General features: G+C 50.9%; 1 protein-coding gene across 6 annotated transcripts; it reads right to left on the minus strand.

The window, feature by feature from the left end:
* Positions 1 to 330: 330 nt before the first annotated feature.
* On the minus strand, positions 331 to 10841 carry Pomk (protein O-mannose kinase). 6 transcript variants are annotated; one of them, XM_052751907.1, is made up of 5 exons: positions 10717 to 10841; positions 8754 to 8831; positions 6445 to 6543; positions 5237 to 5520; positions 331 to 3101 (listed from the first exon to the last, which is right to left on the minus strand). In XM_052751907.1, the coding sequence occupies exons 4-5, from the start codon at positions 5510 to 5512 to the stop codon at positions 2331 to 2333; spliced, it is 1047 nt and encodes a 348-aa protein (XP_052607867.1). In that variant the 5' UTR covers positions 5513 to 5520; positions 6445 to 6543; positions 8754 to 8831; positions 10717 to 10841; the 3' UTR covers positions 331 to 2330. The 6 variants fall into 6 exon arrangements, with proteins under 6 accessions (XP_052607867.1, XP_052607865.1, XP_052607866.1 ...); XM_052751905.1 differs by having other exon boundaries at positions 6399 to 6543; XM_052751906.1 differs by lacking the exon at positions 10717 to 10841 and adding an exon at positions 9343 to 9457 and having other exon boundaries at positions 6399 to 6543.
* Positions 10842 to 12867: the final 2026 nt, after the last annotated feature.

Below are 12867 nucleotides of genomic sequence, written 5' to 3' on the forward strand. Positions count from 1 at the left end.
GGAGAGGCCCAGAAACTTTCGGCCTCATGGTCAATCTTTTCAGTTTTTCCCTTTGGACACAACTCAGCAGGGAGTACTGTTGTGTAAACATCTCCCATTGTGTGATCTCAGCACACTTCCAATAGTAGTCAGTCAGTTCCCATTCTTCAACCCTGCCCTGCTACCAGCCCTTCACACACACACTCATCTTCCTGCTTCTGTGGTTTTAGACCTGGATGCTCCCGATACAATTCTGTAACATGCCATCTTCTATGAGCAGCTTCTTCCATGCAGTATGTTTTCAAGGCTTGCTCACTGCAGCATGCGAAAGAATGTCATTCTTGGCTGGGCAGCGGTGGCGCACACCTTTAATCTGAGCACTCGGAAGGCAGAGCCAGGCCAATTTCAGTGAGTTCGAGGCCAGCCTGGTCTACAGAGCGAGATCCAGGACAGGTACCAAAACTACACAGAGAAACCCTGTCTCAAAAAAACAAGCAAAAAAAAAGAATGTAATTCTTTAAGGCTGAATAATATTCTACTATATGGAGATATATAAAAGGACTGACCAACCAACTGGGTTATTTTCTATTTGTCTATTATCAATAATTGTACCATCAGTGTTCATGGATAATGTAAACATGTTTTCATTATTTCAATCTTTCCGGGTGTACACTTGGAAGGATTGCTGGGTCACATGATAATTCTTTTTATTGTTCTGAGGAACTGCCTGACTTTTCCCCAACATGCTTCTGCACAGTTAAGTCCCCACTAGCAACATGGTGAGGGTTCCAATTACTCCGCATCCTGGCCAACACTTGTCAATATCTGGAAGCCAGTGGGCTTTGGTGGAGTTTTTGTCAGACAACCGACCCTAAGTGAATGGAGAACCCTGTGCGCGTCTCAGTGACTGTTCAGATACCAGGTGGCTAGGCAGCCACAGGCTACAGAAAACAGCGCAGCGTGATCCGCCTACTTCCTTTGCCTGTGGTATCCCCTTCCCGAGGGGGACATGTGTCTCGGATGGTGGTCCCCAGGGGAGAAGGGAAACGAAACGTTAGGGGCGGGGGAACCAGTCACAAATGAAAATTTGTGGACTTCGCTCTGGACCCTGCGAAGCTAGAGACTCTGAGGTGGCCCCCATCTGTGATGACTCCACGTGGCTCTGCTGCCTGCTCAGGTTCAGGGGAAGACAGGGGCACATCACGAGTGACCATGAATACACACCACATCTCTCATGTCTCCCCAAATAAGGATGTCAGCACCATGGGAGAGACCCTTTTTATTTGGGGGGTGGGGGGTGGATGGACAGGGTCGTGGTACAGCCCATGATAGCCCTGAATTCTTAGTTCCTCCACTCTGTCTCCCAGCATTAGGATTGCAGGCGTGTACCATCATTCCTGGCTCCAGGTTTTTTTTTGTTGTTGTTTTGTTTTGTTTTTGTTTTTTGTTTCTTTCTTTTTTTTTTTTTTTTTTTTTTTTTTTTTTTTTTTATTCAGTTGTGCAAACCCAGGGAGATGCAACACCTTCTAGTGAAGAAGGACACTGGATATCAAACGTTCACACAGAAACCCCAGGTCAGCACCATCCAAACCAGGCAAGAAAGTTCCCTCAACTTGCTGGTCCCAACATTCCTAGCCATTCACAATCTCAAGAGCCTGCTGCCAGAGCACACTTGGCTCAGTGGAAGGAGCGAGCACGGGAGCTTCACAGAAAATCATCCCCAACACTGACAATGATCTCCCTGACAAGCGGTGCACTTTGCACACCCAAAATGGTCTTCGAGTGTGTGTACGAGCATGTGACGGGCCAGATCCAGGGCTCTGCACAGAACCATGCAAGTGCCCGGCCACTGAGCTATATATATCCAACTTCCAACAGGACTTCTTTTGCCTGTGGTATCTATCCCCTTCTCAAGGGGGAAATGTATCTCCTTCAATTAGGAGAAAATGTTCCCTGAAGAACTAGTGTATGTTTTTTTCACACGTGGTCATTTAAAGATTTCCACTTCTTACCAGTCTATAAACACGGTTACCAGGGTAGGCAAGGTGTCTACGTGATTACTGTTCCATCAATCACTCCCTTCAAACACTGTTAGACCCACAGATTCTCTGCATCTTCACCAGGAAGCACAGCAAAGCAAGGTTTTCCCGCTTGGCAACTTCTATCCAGGTTGCCAGGAGACCAGCATACACTCTGATGTGCAGGCAGATGTGCAGGCAGATGCAGGGGAGAGTCTGCAGGGCTGAACAACCAAAGCCAACAAGACACAAAGTTCACGGAAGCGCTTCCATCCAGAGTAGAACATCTGGGATGCCACTCAGCCGTCAAGTCTGTCACTCAGTGGTCCGTCTTTACAGCATCTCTTTTGTCTGAGACGTCACCGTGTCCCTGAGTGAATGTAAAACCTTCCGGTAAGTGTCCAGAACATCCTGAGCCGTGGGTCTTTCTGCGGGGATCTGGCTCTTACATGCCTTATGGATATCAAATAAATGAAATCGAACCATATCACTCCCTTCCACATGCCCTAAAAGGAAACTGGAGACATCCGGAATCTTCCAGATGTCAATCTTCTCATCATAGGAGGGCATGAGATCATCTTGGAAGGGCGTGTCTTCTCCGTAAGGCCACAGCTGCTCCGGTGCCACAAAGTCCCCATGCAGCTCCCTGTGGCCACACTTCACAAGTGCCCCAGAGTCGTGGTCCACCAGGGGCAGGGCATCCAGGTCGTTTGCCACGATGCTGAAGTTGCTTGTGAGAAGATACTGGGACAATGTTTTGGGCAGGTCGTTAGAGTCGCACATGACCCTCGTGCCCAGGGGACTGTGGTGCAGGTAGTTAATGATGCCCACGTACTCCACGGCCAGCTGGAACCTGTGCTGCCAGGTGTTCACATCCTGGTACTTTGAAAGGTTTAGTGTTTCTTCCAGGTTGCTCAAGGAACCTAAGGGGTGATATTCGGTAAGAACAGTGCCGTCTTCCTCGCAGTAGCCAACCAGCGTGACCACGTGCTCACTCTGCAGAGACTTCAGCATCTGCAGTCCGTGGAGGAAGTCATCCTTCATCTCCAGCCTGGTGAGCCGCGAGAGGGCAACTTTGTGTTCCTTCCACTCGGACAGAAAGACCTGAAACAGGGCCACGGAGAACGTCAGACCCGGGCTCGCGCCAGAGCAAGCTGAGAAACAGACACCTCCTAGGAGGCAGGCGTGGTGCGGAGGACATGGGAATGAGCCAGATACGGTCCAGTCCCTGCCATCCCAGAACTGTGAAGACAGATACACACAACTCGCAGAAAGGTGGACAGCTACCCGAGCTGGGGAAGGGGAAGAGCGGGCTCAAGAGGGAGACTGCAGGCTCTTCCAAAGGCTACACAGAACCCGGGAGCCGTCATGTTCCACGGTGGGAAAGAGCCTGCTCTGGGCTGAGAGAAGAGGTAGGAGGGCTCAAGACGATTCCCAGGTGTGTGGCTCAAGGAACCGGGTGGAAAGTGATGCCATCTACTCAGAGGGGGCACAGCAGGCCTCAGGGAAGACACTAGCAAGCACTCCACACCAAGCCAGCTGTAGTGACACTTACTTGTAATCCCCAAACTCAAGAAGCTGAGGCAGGAGAATCATGAGTTTGAAGGCTCTATTCAAAAGGAAAAGCAAACCAACAAGAGGTCCACAAGGGACACGGTGACATTCGGAGAGCTCCAGGGAGAGCTGTCACGGAAGCAGTTGATTGTATGGCTCTAGGACTCAGGGAGATGGGGACTAGAGAGAACCATCTGGGAATTTATTAGACATATAAAAGCAATAGAATTAGACTAGGTCGCTGGGCGGTGGCAGTGCGCACGCCTTTAATCCCAGCACTCAGGAGGCAGAGCCAGGTGGATCTTTGTGAGTTCGAGGCCAGCCTGGGCTACAGAGTGAGATCCAGGACAGGGACCGAAACTACACAGGGAAACCCTGTCTCGAAAAACCAAAAAAAAAAAAAGTGGTTTCCTGGTGTGTGGAAGCCCCAGCGGGGAAGGATGAAAGCGATGGAGAGCTCGGGAAGTCGGGGTGGTGAGCGAGCTTTCCCATCACAGAAACGGAGAAAGAGCGGCAGCTTCCGAGGACCGGGCCATCGAGAGAACGGAGCTGCTGCTGTAAAGTGTGCTTGTTTTCACAGACCACGGGAATGAAGGATGGGGTGGGAAGGACTGGCGACCCCGGGAGCGGGGCCACTCGAGAAGCACCGCTGTGGGAGTCAGGATGATGCGGGCAGCGAGGTGCACGCCTCATAGAAAGGACGAGGACGCTGTCTGCGGAGCGAGCTGCCTTCACAACTCCTGACGTGAGACCACTGGCCAAGACAAGGGTGAGGATCTGAAGACCCGTGGGTCTCGGAGCAGGAATGGATCACTAAGGAAGGCCTGTTGCGTGGTGCTGAGAGCTCAGACGCCTCCCTAACTCTTGTCTGTCATGTTCGTATCTTCTCACCTAACTACAACTGAAAACAGTATACTCTACAACTAGGTAACGCACTTTCCTTCTTACTTACTATCCTAGGACTTTGCTTCCTGACACTAATTGGAGTTCCTATCTACACCTAATGGCTACACCATTAACCATGCTTCTAAAAATATGTATGTATATATAGGTGCGTATATATAAATATACACTTTTTTTTTTTTTTGAGACAAGGTCTCAATGTAGCACAGGCTGGCCTTGAATTCCCTATACAGCCGAGGATGGCCTTAAAGCAAGCACTCTTCTCACGGAGCTACATCCCCAGCCCCTCTCCCAAAAGTGTTCCCATCGCCCATTCTATAGAACCGGTCTCCGTTCCTCCAGATGATTTCACTATGTCAGAGTTCCTGATCTGAGACTCCTGGGCTCAAGGACAGAAACACAGGGCCTTCATGGCTCTTTTCTCTTGTTTGTTTATAAGCCAGTATTCTGTGATGTTGCCCAGGTTGGCTTCAAAGTCCCTACCCTAAGCAATCTTCTCTCTCTCTCTTTTTTTTTTGAGATAGGGTCTCTTAGTGTAGCCCTGGCTGTCCTGGAACTTGCTCTGTAGACCAGGCTGGCCTCAAACTCAAGTAATCTGTCTTCCTCTGCCTCCCACGTGCTGGGATTAGAGGCGTGTGCCACCACCGCCCGGCTCCAGGCAATCTTCTTGCCTTAGACTCCCAGGCACAGCAAGCCCCATGGCAGCTGGTGCCAAACAAATTGGTCTCCCAGAGCTGATGGTGACGGTGCCGGTGACGATGGCACGGGACACGGACACTTACTCTCTTCACGGCTCCTTCCCCCACGCGCCTCAGCTGCCTCACTTCCGTCCTCAGCTCCTCACAGGACAACCAGCGCGAGCAGTTCCTCATCCGTCCCATCCTGAAGTACCCGTGGGGACAGCGCCTGGGGTCCTCCGCAGCTCGAGGGGAAATGACAAACTGGTCGAGGCAGAGGTAAAGGAGCACGTTCATGAGGGCCATGGCCAGCAACAGCCCAACGCCCCGGGGGACTTCTCTGTGGGGGAGACCTTTCCTGTCTCCATGTGGCTGTCCCATGTCAGTTCCTACAACAGAACAGGAGACAGGGGGTGGCACCATTGCCCACGTGGATTTCCACGGAGGTGTTCTGATGCCACTCGAGGGCTCTGTCGGCCTCAGTGTCACTTGAAGGCGTATAGGAACTACCACGGGAGCTGCTCTGATAAACACTGTTCTCCCTTACAAGCTAAAATGTGGATCCATCTAGCCTGGGTCTGGTCTTTTCCTCCCACAGGAGCTGACACTACGTGGACGGCCTGAGTGTCCATGTGTGTTGTGGGACTGGGACAGAAGATGGACAGAGACGCTTAGTGAGCACAGTAAACAGACAAGGGCCTCCTGACGCTGAGAAGTTGGGGTGCTCCTTGGAAGGTACCCTGAACGAGCCGAGGACAGCTCAGGGAACTTCCAGCATGTGCAAGACCCTGGGCTTGAACCCCAAAACACAGCAACAACAAAATATTTAGGCTTTCTATTTTGTGGCTCAGGGGACTGAACACAGGGCTAGCTGAGCACCCTGGCCCCTAGCGACGGCCCAGTGAAGAAGCAAAGGTAACTCTTAGTGGGTGCAGAAGGTGGCTCTGGGGTGGGAAGACTGAGGTGCAGAAATTAGCTAGGAGGCCCTGGCGATAATCTGGGACAAGAGTCGGCAAACTTGTGAGTGAGAATATCGGTGACAATATTTTCTGGAGGGATGACTCGGGAGACACAGGCAGTAGGGACCCAAAGAATCCAGGACAGAGGCCACTGCAGGGCCATGGCGGAAGAACCGTGGCGGAGGGACCTGGAAGGGGACAGGCCTGAGCAAAGGATGCTTGTCCCTCACAGCGCTGGACAGAGATGTTCCAAGGTGACTGTTAGACTGGGTGGCACGGGGACCCAGAGTCACTATGGACAAGGCTACCTTCAGCGGTCTCTTCCTTCTCCCAGCCGGGTCCCCATCCACGTGCCTGGGTCCCTCAGTGGTGCGCTGGGTCCCACATGGCAGCTCCCAACCTCTGTAATTCCATCCCAGGAGAAGTGGTGGTGTCTTCTGGCCTATGGAAGTACTGCATTCCCATGGTGCACAGACACATACGTGCAGGCGAAACACCCACAGACACGAAACAAAAAAGAATTATATCTCAACTCCAAGTCTTGTCCCCCAAAGCTACTCCTTTTACACAGTTCTTGACAGTAAATACGGAACCTCCCCTTCCTGTTTCCAAGCCAATGAGGACAGGGCTGAAGTGTTGTCCCGGCAACACGACTGCTTCTAATCCCGAAATGCTAGAACTGACAGTTCAGTAACGTCACTTAGGACAACAGAATTCAAGGCTGGCATTTATTTCTGCTGTCACCAGGACGTGCTCAGTAAACCTTGACTCTGCAGTCACCTTGGTTTCATTCAGAGGCCACCTGGAGGCCATCCTGCCCATTCACCCCACAGTCCCGGGTCTCCCAGCAGTATCGGGTCACTCGTTCCTCTTTCCCCAGGGACCTGAGGCCCTCATCTTCACCTCCAGGCCTCTCCCTCAGGCCATCTTCAGAGACTTAACAATAGCGGTGGCAACCGTTTCCACTCAGGCTGGGGCCGGTTCTCTCTCATCACACTTTTTTAAAAAATTTTGTTAATTATCATCGTGTCTACCATGTGTGGGTACGGGTGAGCACACGTCACGGCATGCAAGTGTAGAGGTCAGAGGACAACTTTGTAGAGTTGATTCTCTCTTCTGTCTTTAAGGGGTTTCTGGGGATGCCGCAGGCTTGCATTGACAAGCACCTCTGCGCACTGAGCCATCTCTCCAGCTCACCTTTCATAACCCTTAGAGGGACCAGGGGTGTCGCAACTTAGACCTTAGGTCAAAGGGCTGCAACTGTTTTTTTTCTAGGAGTCAGTGTCAAAGTCAAGGGATAACCGTATCACTGATGTGAGGTGCAGAGAGATGACCTGATGTATCATCTCATCTGTCACTCAACTCTGTTGCCAGGCTATGTAAGAGCAGCCCCTACAGAGTACAAAAATGAGCACTCGGGAGGCAGAGGCAGGCGGATCTCTGTGAGTTCGAGGCCAGCCTGGTCTACAGAGCGAGATCCAGGACAGGCACCAAAGCTACACAGAGAAACCCTCTCTCGAAAAAACAAACAAACAAACAAACAAACAAAAAACAACAACAAAACCCTGTGCTTTCTTACAAAATATCTCTTTCCCAACATTTATAAAGATAAAAGTGGCCAGGGCGGGCTGGGAAGGTGGCAAAGAGGCTAAGAGCACTGGCTGCTCCTCCAGAGGTCCTGAGTTCAATTCCCAGCAACCACATGGTGGCTCACAACCATCTGTAATGAGATCTGGCGCCCTCTTCCGGCATGCAGGCATTATGTGTAGACAGAACACTGCATATATACTAAATAAATCGGTTTTTTTTGTTTGTTTGTTTTTTTTTTTTTGGTTTTTCGAGACAGGGTTTCTCTGTGTAGCTTTGGAGCCTGTCCTGGAACTCACTCTGTAGCCCAGGCTGGCCTCAAACTCACAGAGATCCGCCTGGCTCTGCCTCCGGAGTGCTGGGATTAAAGGCGTGCGCCACCACCGCCTGGCTAAATAAATCTTTTAAAAAATTTTGAGAAATAAAAGAAGACAAGCCAGGTGGTAGTGGCGCACGCCTTTAATCCCAGCACTCAGGAGGTAGAGGCAGGTGGATCTCTGTGAGTTCGAGGCCAGCCTGGGCTACAGAGTGAGTTCCAGGACAGGCAGAGGTACAAAGAGAAACCCTGTCTCAAAAAGAAAAGAAAAGAAAAGAAAAGAAAAGAAAAGAAAAGAAAAAGAAAAAAAGAAAAAGTGGCCGGGAATACAGCTACCTGGTAAAGCGCTTGCTTAGTTCAGGAGCATAAAAAAAAAAAAAAAAATGGGCAGTGGATTGTAGCTGGCCAAAGCTGGCACTAGATGAGACTATGTCTTGGAGGGTGTTGAGGCCGAGGTAAACCCCCCTCATGCAGTATCTCTGGCAGTCCTCCAAACGCTTACAACCCCTAAATCTACACTGCAGCCGAAATCTTTCTCCCAACACTCAGTAGGCTCAATGTCTGGGATGTCCACTGCTGACCTTCCTCCCCGGCACGTCCCTTCTCTGGGGCTCCCACTCTATCATGGGGACACAACCCACTCATCATTCATATCACAAACCGGGGTGACTCAATGCCTCCCTCCCTTGACCTCAGAATCAGCCCCTACACATTGCCCTTTCCTAATTCCGCCATGGCACATGCCACCAGCACCCCTTACCTGGGCTTCTACATCGGATTCCTGCACGGCCTTCCTTTGTTCCAATCCATTCTCCACACAGCAGATAGGATCTTCCTTCTTTAACGAAATGTTTCAAGGGAAAAATAAATAAATAAAATTATGACCATCTATTCAGTTTTTTGTCAATTTATACTTGTCCTGAGTATATTTCAATTTAAAAAAAAAATAACTTTTTTTTTGGGGGGGGAAGGGTGGCATATTGGGGATCCAACCCAGGGTCTTGCACAGCATGAAGGAAATACTGGGACCCGAGCCTGCGTCTCTCTGCTTCCAGGGTGCCATGAAGTAAGATCTCCTCCTCCACCACTGTCTTCTCCCATCAGTTTCCCCTCCCGCCATCGCCCTCTCCAGCCATGATGTGCGGAATGACCACAGACCACAAGCAAAAGTCACCATTCATCGGCAAGCCATCAAGGCATTTGTTTCTTATGGACTGCATTTTATGCCTTTTAGCTAACTCCTCATATTCTGAATCTCCCCAGAAAAAAAGCAACCATTCTTAAACTCAGCTGTTCCCACAGTACCACGCAACATCGAAGTCAAAACCATTCTGAAGGGTAGATACAACCATTGATCTCGTTTCCCGGAGAAGGGGACGGACTCAAAGGTGAAGGCGCTCATCCAAGATCTACACCGTGTGTGTGGAAGCGCTGCCTCAAATTCAATTTCTTCCTCAGTCTCTTGCAAAGCTGTGAGAGGGGAGGCAAGCTTGAACCCAGCATGGTCACTGGAGGGGGCGGGCACTGGCTGCCTGGACCTTAAAGGAACATGCCCTGGCACGGTTTAAACACCAAGGCTGCTTGATAATGGTGAAAAAGGACCAACTGCTGTATGCTCACCGCTTAGATAAAGAAAATAAGGCAACTAAATGAACTGCCAATATGCAGACTATTTTACACGATTCCAGGTGTCGGTGTTACCAATACAATTCAGACTAAACCTCACTTTCCGATAATTATTTTAAATATTCTGGATGCTATTTCGTTTATACAGGCAAAGGGTGGGGATGTCAAAATTCCTAAACGTCTAAATATTGCTCTTTAACAAGAAAGGAGGGAAGGAGGGTGAGAAGTGGCGAGGGAGGGGGTGAGACAGCGAGAGCACTGCGGAAGGTCGCCGCTCACACAGTTGAGCAGCAGCGTCCGGTGTACAGGGACCTGGAAAGGGGTGCACGGAGAGCACCATGCGGGGTGTGTACGGTAAGCACCCGGAATGGGGAATGCTCGGTGATCACCCGGAGTGGGGAATGCCCGGTGAGCACCCGGAGTGGGGAATGCACGGTGAGCACCCGGAGTGGGGAATGCCCGGTGAGCACCCGGAGTGGGGAATGCTCGGTGAGCACCCGGAGTGGGGAATGCTCGGTGAGCACCCGGAGGAGGGGTGCGCGGTGAGCACCCGGAGGAGGGGTGCGCGGTGAGCACCCGGAATGGGGAATGCTCGGTGATCACCCGGAGTGGGGAATGCTCGGTGAGCACCCGGAGTGGGGAATGCTCGGTGAGCACCCGGAGTGGGGAATGCTCGGTGAGCACCCGGAGGAGGGGTGCGCGGTGAGCACCCGGAGGTGGGGTGCGCGGTGAGCACCCGGAGGAGGGGTGCGCGGTGAGCACCCGGAGGTGGGGTGCGCGGTGAGCACCCGGAGGAGGGGTGCGCGGTGAGCACCCGGAGGAGGGGTGCGCGGTGAGCACCCGGAGGTGGGTGCGCGGTGAGCACCCGGAGTGGGGAATGCTCGGTGAGCACCCGGAGTGGGGAATGCTCGGTGAGCACCCGGAGGAGGGGTGCGCGGTGAGCATCTGGAGGGGCCGCAGCCACCACCTGCTTCAAGGCAAGGCCCGGTTGAGCCCCGTGAGAGCCGCGTCATCCCACCCTGGGGCTGGGTCGGAGGGTCCAGGTTCGGAAAGGACCCGCAGAACCCCGGCCTGCTTCACCATTCCCCGGAGCCTACCTGGCGACCACCAGACCCGGCGACCACCAAATCCGGCTCGCGGCCCACGACGCCTGCGCGGCCGGAAGCGGCCCGAAGCAGCCCGAGGCGAGCGCGAGGCTGCCCCCTGGTGGCCGCACACTGGACGCCCGCGGCAGCGCAGGCACTCTCACCCAGCCTCTGGCTCTGGCTTCCACTCTCCAAATGCATGCCAGGATGCAACAACCGGGTTGAGCCTGGGGCTGGGAACCTCAGAGGGCTTCTTTGTGATCTCCACTCTTTGCAAAGCGGTGGTTGCCAAAGGGTGGTCCTCAGAACAGCAGCATGAGCAAATGTCCGGTACTACTGATGCGTCTAGACTTGAAAACTACATGTAAAGATGATTTGGGGACTTGGACCTGAGACAGAAAGCTGAACTTCACAGATTTCCAGGTCCAAACCTCAAGCTGGATATTTAAGTGATGTAAAAGGCTAGAAAAATCTCAACATGCCACACTAGTATCTGTACTTGATATGAAACGAGAGGGGTAGGGTTTCGACATAGAAAATCAGACCTAACACTACCTAATTAGTTGTTTGTTTTGAGGGGGCCAGGCAAATATCATGACAGACTGTCCTAATAACTCAATTAAGAACTAGACCTCGTCTCCAGGACCCTAACTATTTAAAATATATGTATCATCTATTTCTGATCTACTTTCCAGGTTTGAAGTCAAGACAATATGGCATGCGGATTTTAAAAAACCCATCTGTGCTTATTATCCAAACAATGAGTGTTAACTCCAAGCATGCTGAAGGACCTGGGTTCGATCGATCTGGGAAGCACCAGAGGGGTGGGGCAAAAAACAAACAAAACAAAACAAAACAAAACAAAAAACGCTGTATAAGCCGCTTTTGTCTCCCAGAATGACGTGGGGCAGGGGTGGGGTGCTGGTGGTAGAGCACTCAAAGACCGGGGATGATAGCTACCCTTGGAGCTGGACTTAGAAGTAAGTGTGAGCCACCTGATATGCATGCCAGGAACTAAACTCAGGTTCTCTACAAGAGCAACACATGTTCTTTACTGCGGAGCCATCTCTCTAGTACCAAGAATGTTTATAGTAGAAAACATACCTGTATGTATAACAGTAAGAGTTTCAGAAGTAAATTATATGCATTATATCTTAAAGCCATTAAAAACACTGCTTAATGAATACAGGGTTTCAGTTTGAGATGAAAAAAGTCTGGTGATGATTGGAGGTGATGGTTGCATAACAGTGTGAAATATACTGGAAATATGCACTTGAAAATTACTAAAATAGGGGCTGAAGAGATGGCTCCGTAGTTAAGAGCATTGACTGCTCTTCCGGAAGACCTGGGTTCCTGTCACCCACGTGGCAGCTCCAACCATCTGTAACTCAGTTCCAGAGGATCTGACCTCTGAGGGTACTGCACACATGTGATACAGGCAAGGCGCCCATACACATAAAATTCAAAACCTTTTACAAAATGACTAAGATCATAGGGTGTGTTATGTATAGTTTGCTATAATAAAAAATGATGCTGTAGGGGCCTGTGAGATGGCCAGCAGGTAAGGGTGCTTGCCACCAAGCCTGACAATCTAAGTTCAATCCCTAGGAGCCACATGGTGTAAGGGGAGAAAGGATTCTCACAAGTTGTCCTTTGATCTCCATATGCACATGCATGGATACACACACACACACACCCAATACATGTAATATTAAAAGTTAAGTTGATTTTTATGTATTGACATGAAGAGGTGCTCATAACATATGGGTGTAGTGGTTTTAATGTTAGGTATCTCCCATAGGCTCCCATGTTTCAATGGTCCTTTGGGGGTGAGACTGTTTTGGAAGTGGAGCCCCGCTGGAGGATGTGAGGCTTCATAAAGAGGCCTCACTTCCTGTTCACTCTCTGCTCCCTGAGTACAGGTGCCTGTCTCCTGTGCCTGCCACCATCCTTCCCCTGCCAGCTGCTGTATCTTCTTGAAATGATGGCCTGTATCGCACTGGAAGAGTAAGCCAAAATAACAAGCCTTTCTCCCTTAAGTTGCTTTTGTCAGGGTATTTTATCACAGCAACAGGAAAGTAACAAAGTAAACAAAGTTAAGGGTGGGGAAACAATCCCATGCTTTAAAAAATGTATTTACTGTTGTGGTGGTGGCGAGTTGAA

The sequence above is a fragment of the Peromyscus californicus genome, unplaced genomic scaffold (assembly GCF_007827085.1).
Source record: "Peromyscus californicus insignis strain IS unplaced genomic scaffold, ASM782708v3 Scaffold_23__1_contigs__length_62951481, whole genome shotgun sequence".
NCBI classification, from domain to species: domain Eukaryota; kingdom Metazoa; phylum Chordata; class Mammalia; order Rodentia; family Cricetidae; genus Peromyscus; species Peromyscus californicus.

Bases quoted from the DNA above. Each gene is read 5' to 3' on its own strand.
- Pomk (XM_052751904.1), bottom strand. The intron at 5,521-8,753 runs GTAAGGGGTGCT...GTTCTGTTGTAG, and splicing joins AATCCGATGTAGAAGCCCAG to GAACTGACATGGGACAGCCA. The intron at 3,102-5,236 runs GTAAGTGTCCGT...GCCCTGTTTCAG, and splicing joins GGGAAGGAGCCGTGAAGAGA to GTCTTTCTGTCCGAGTGGAA.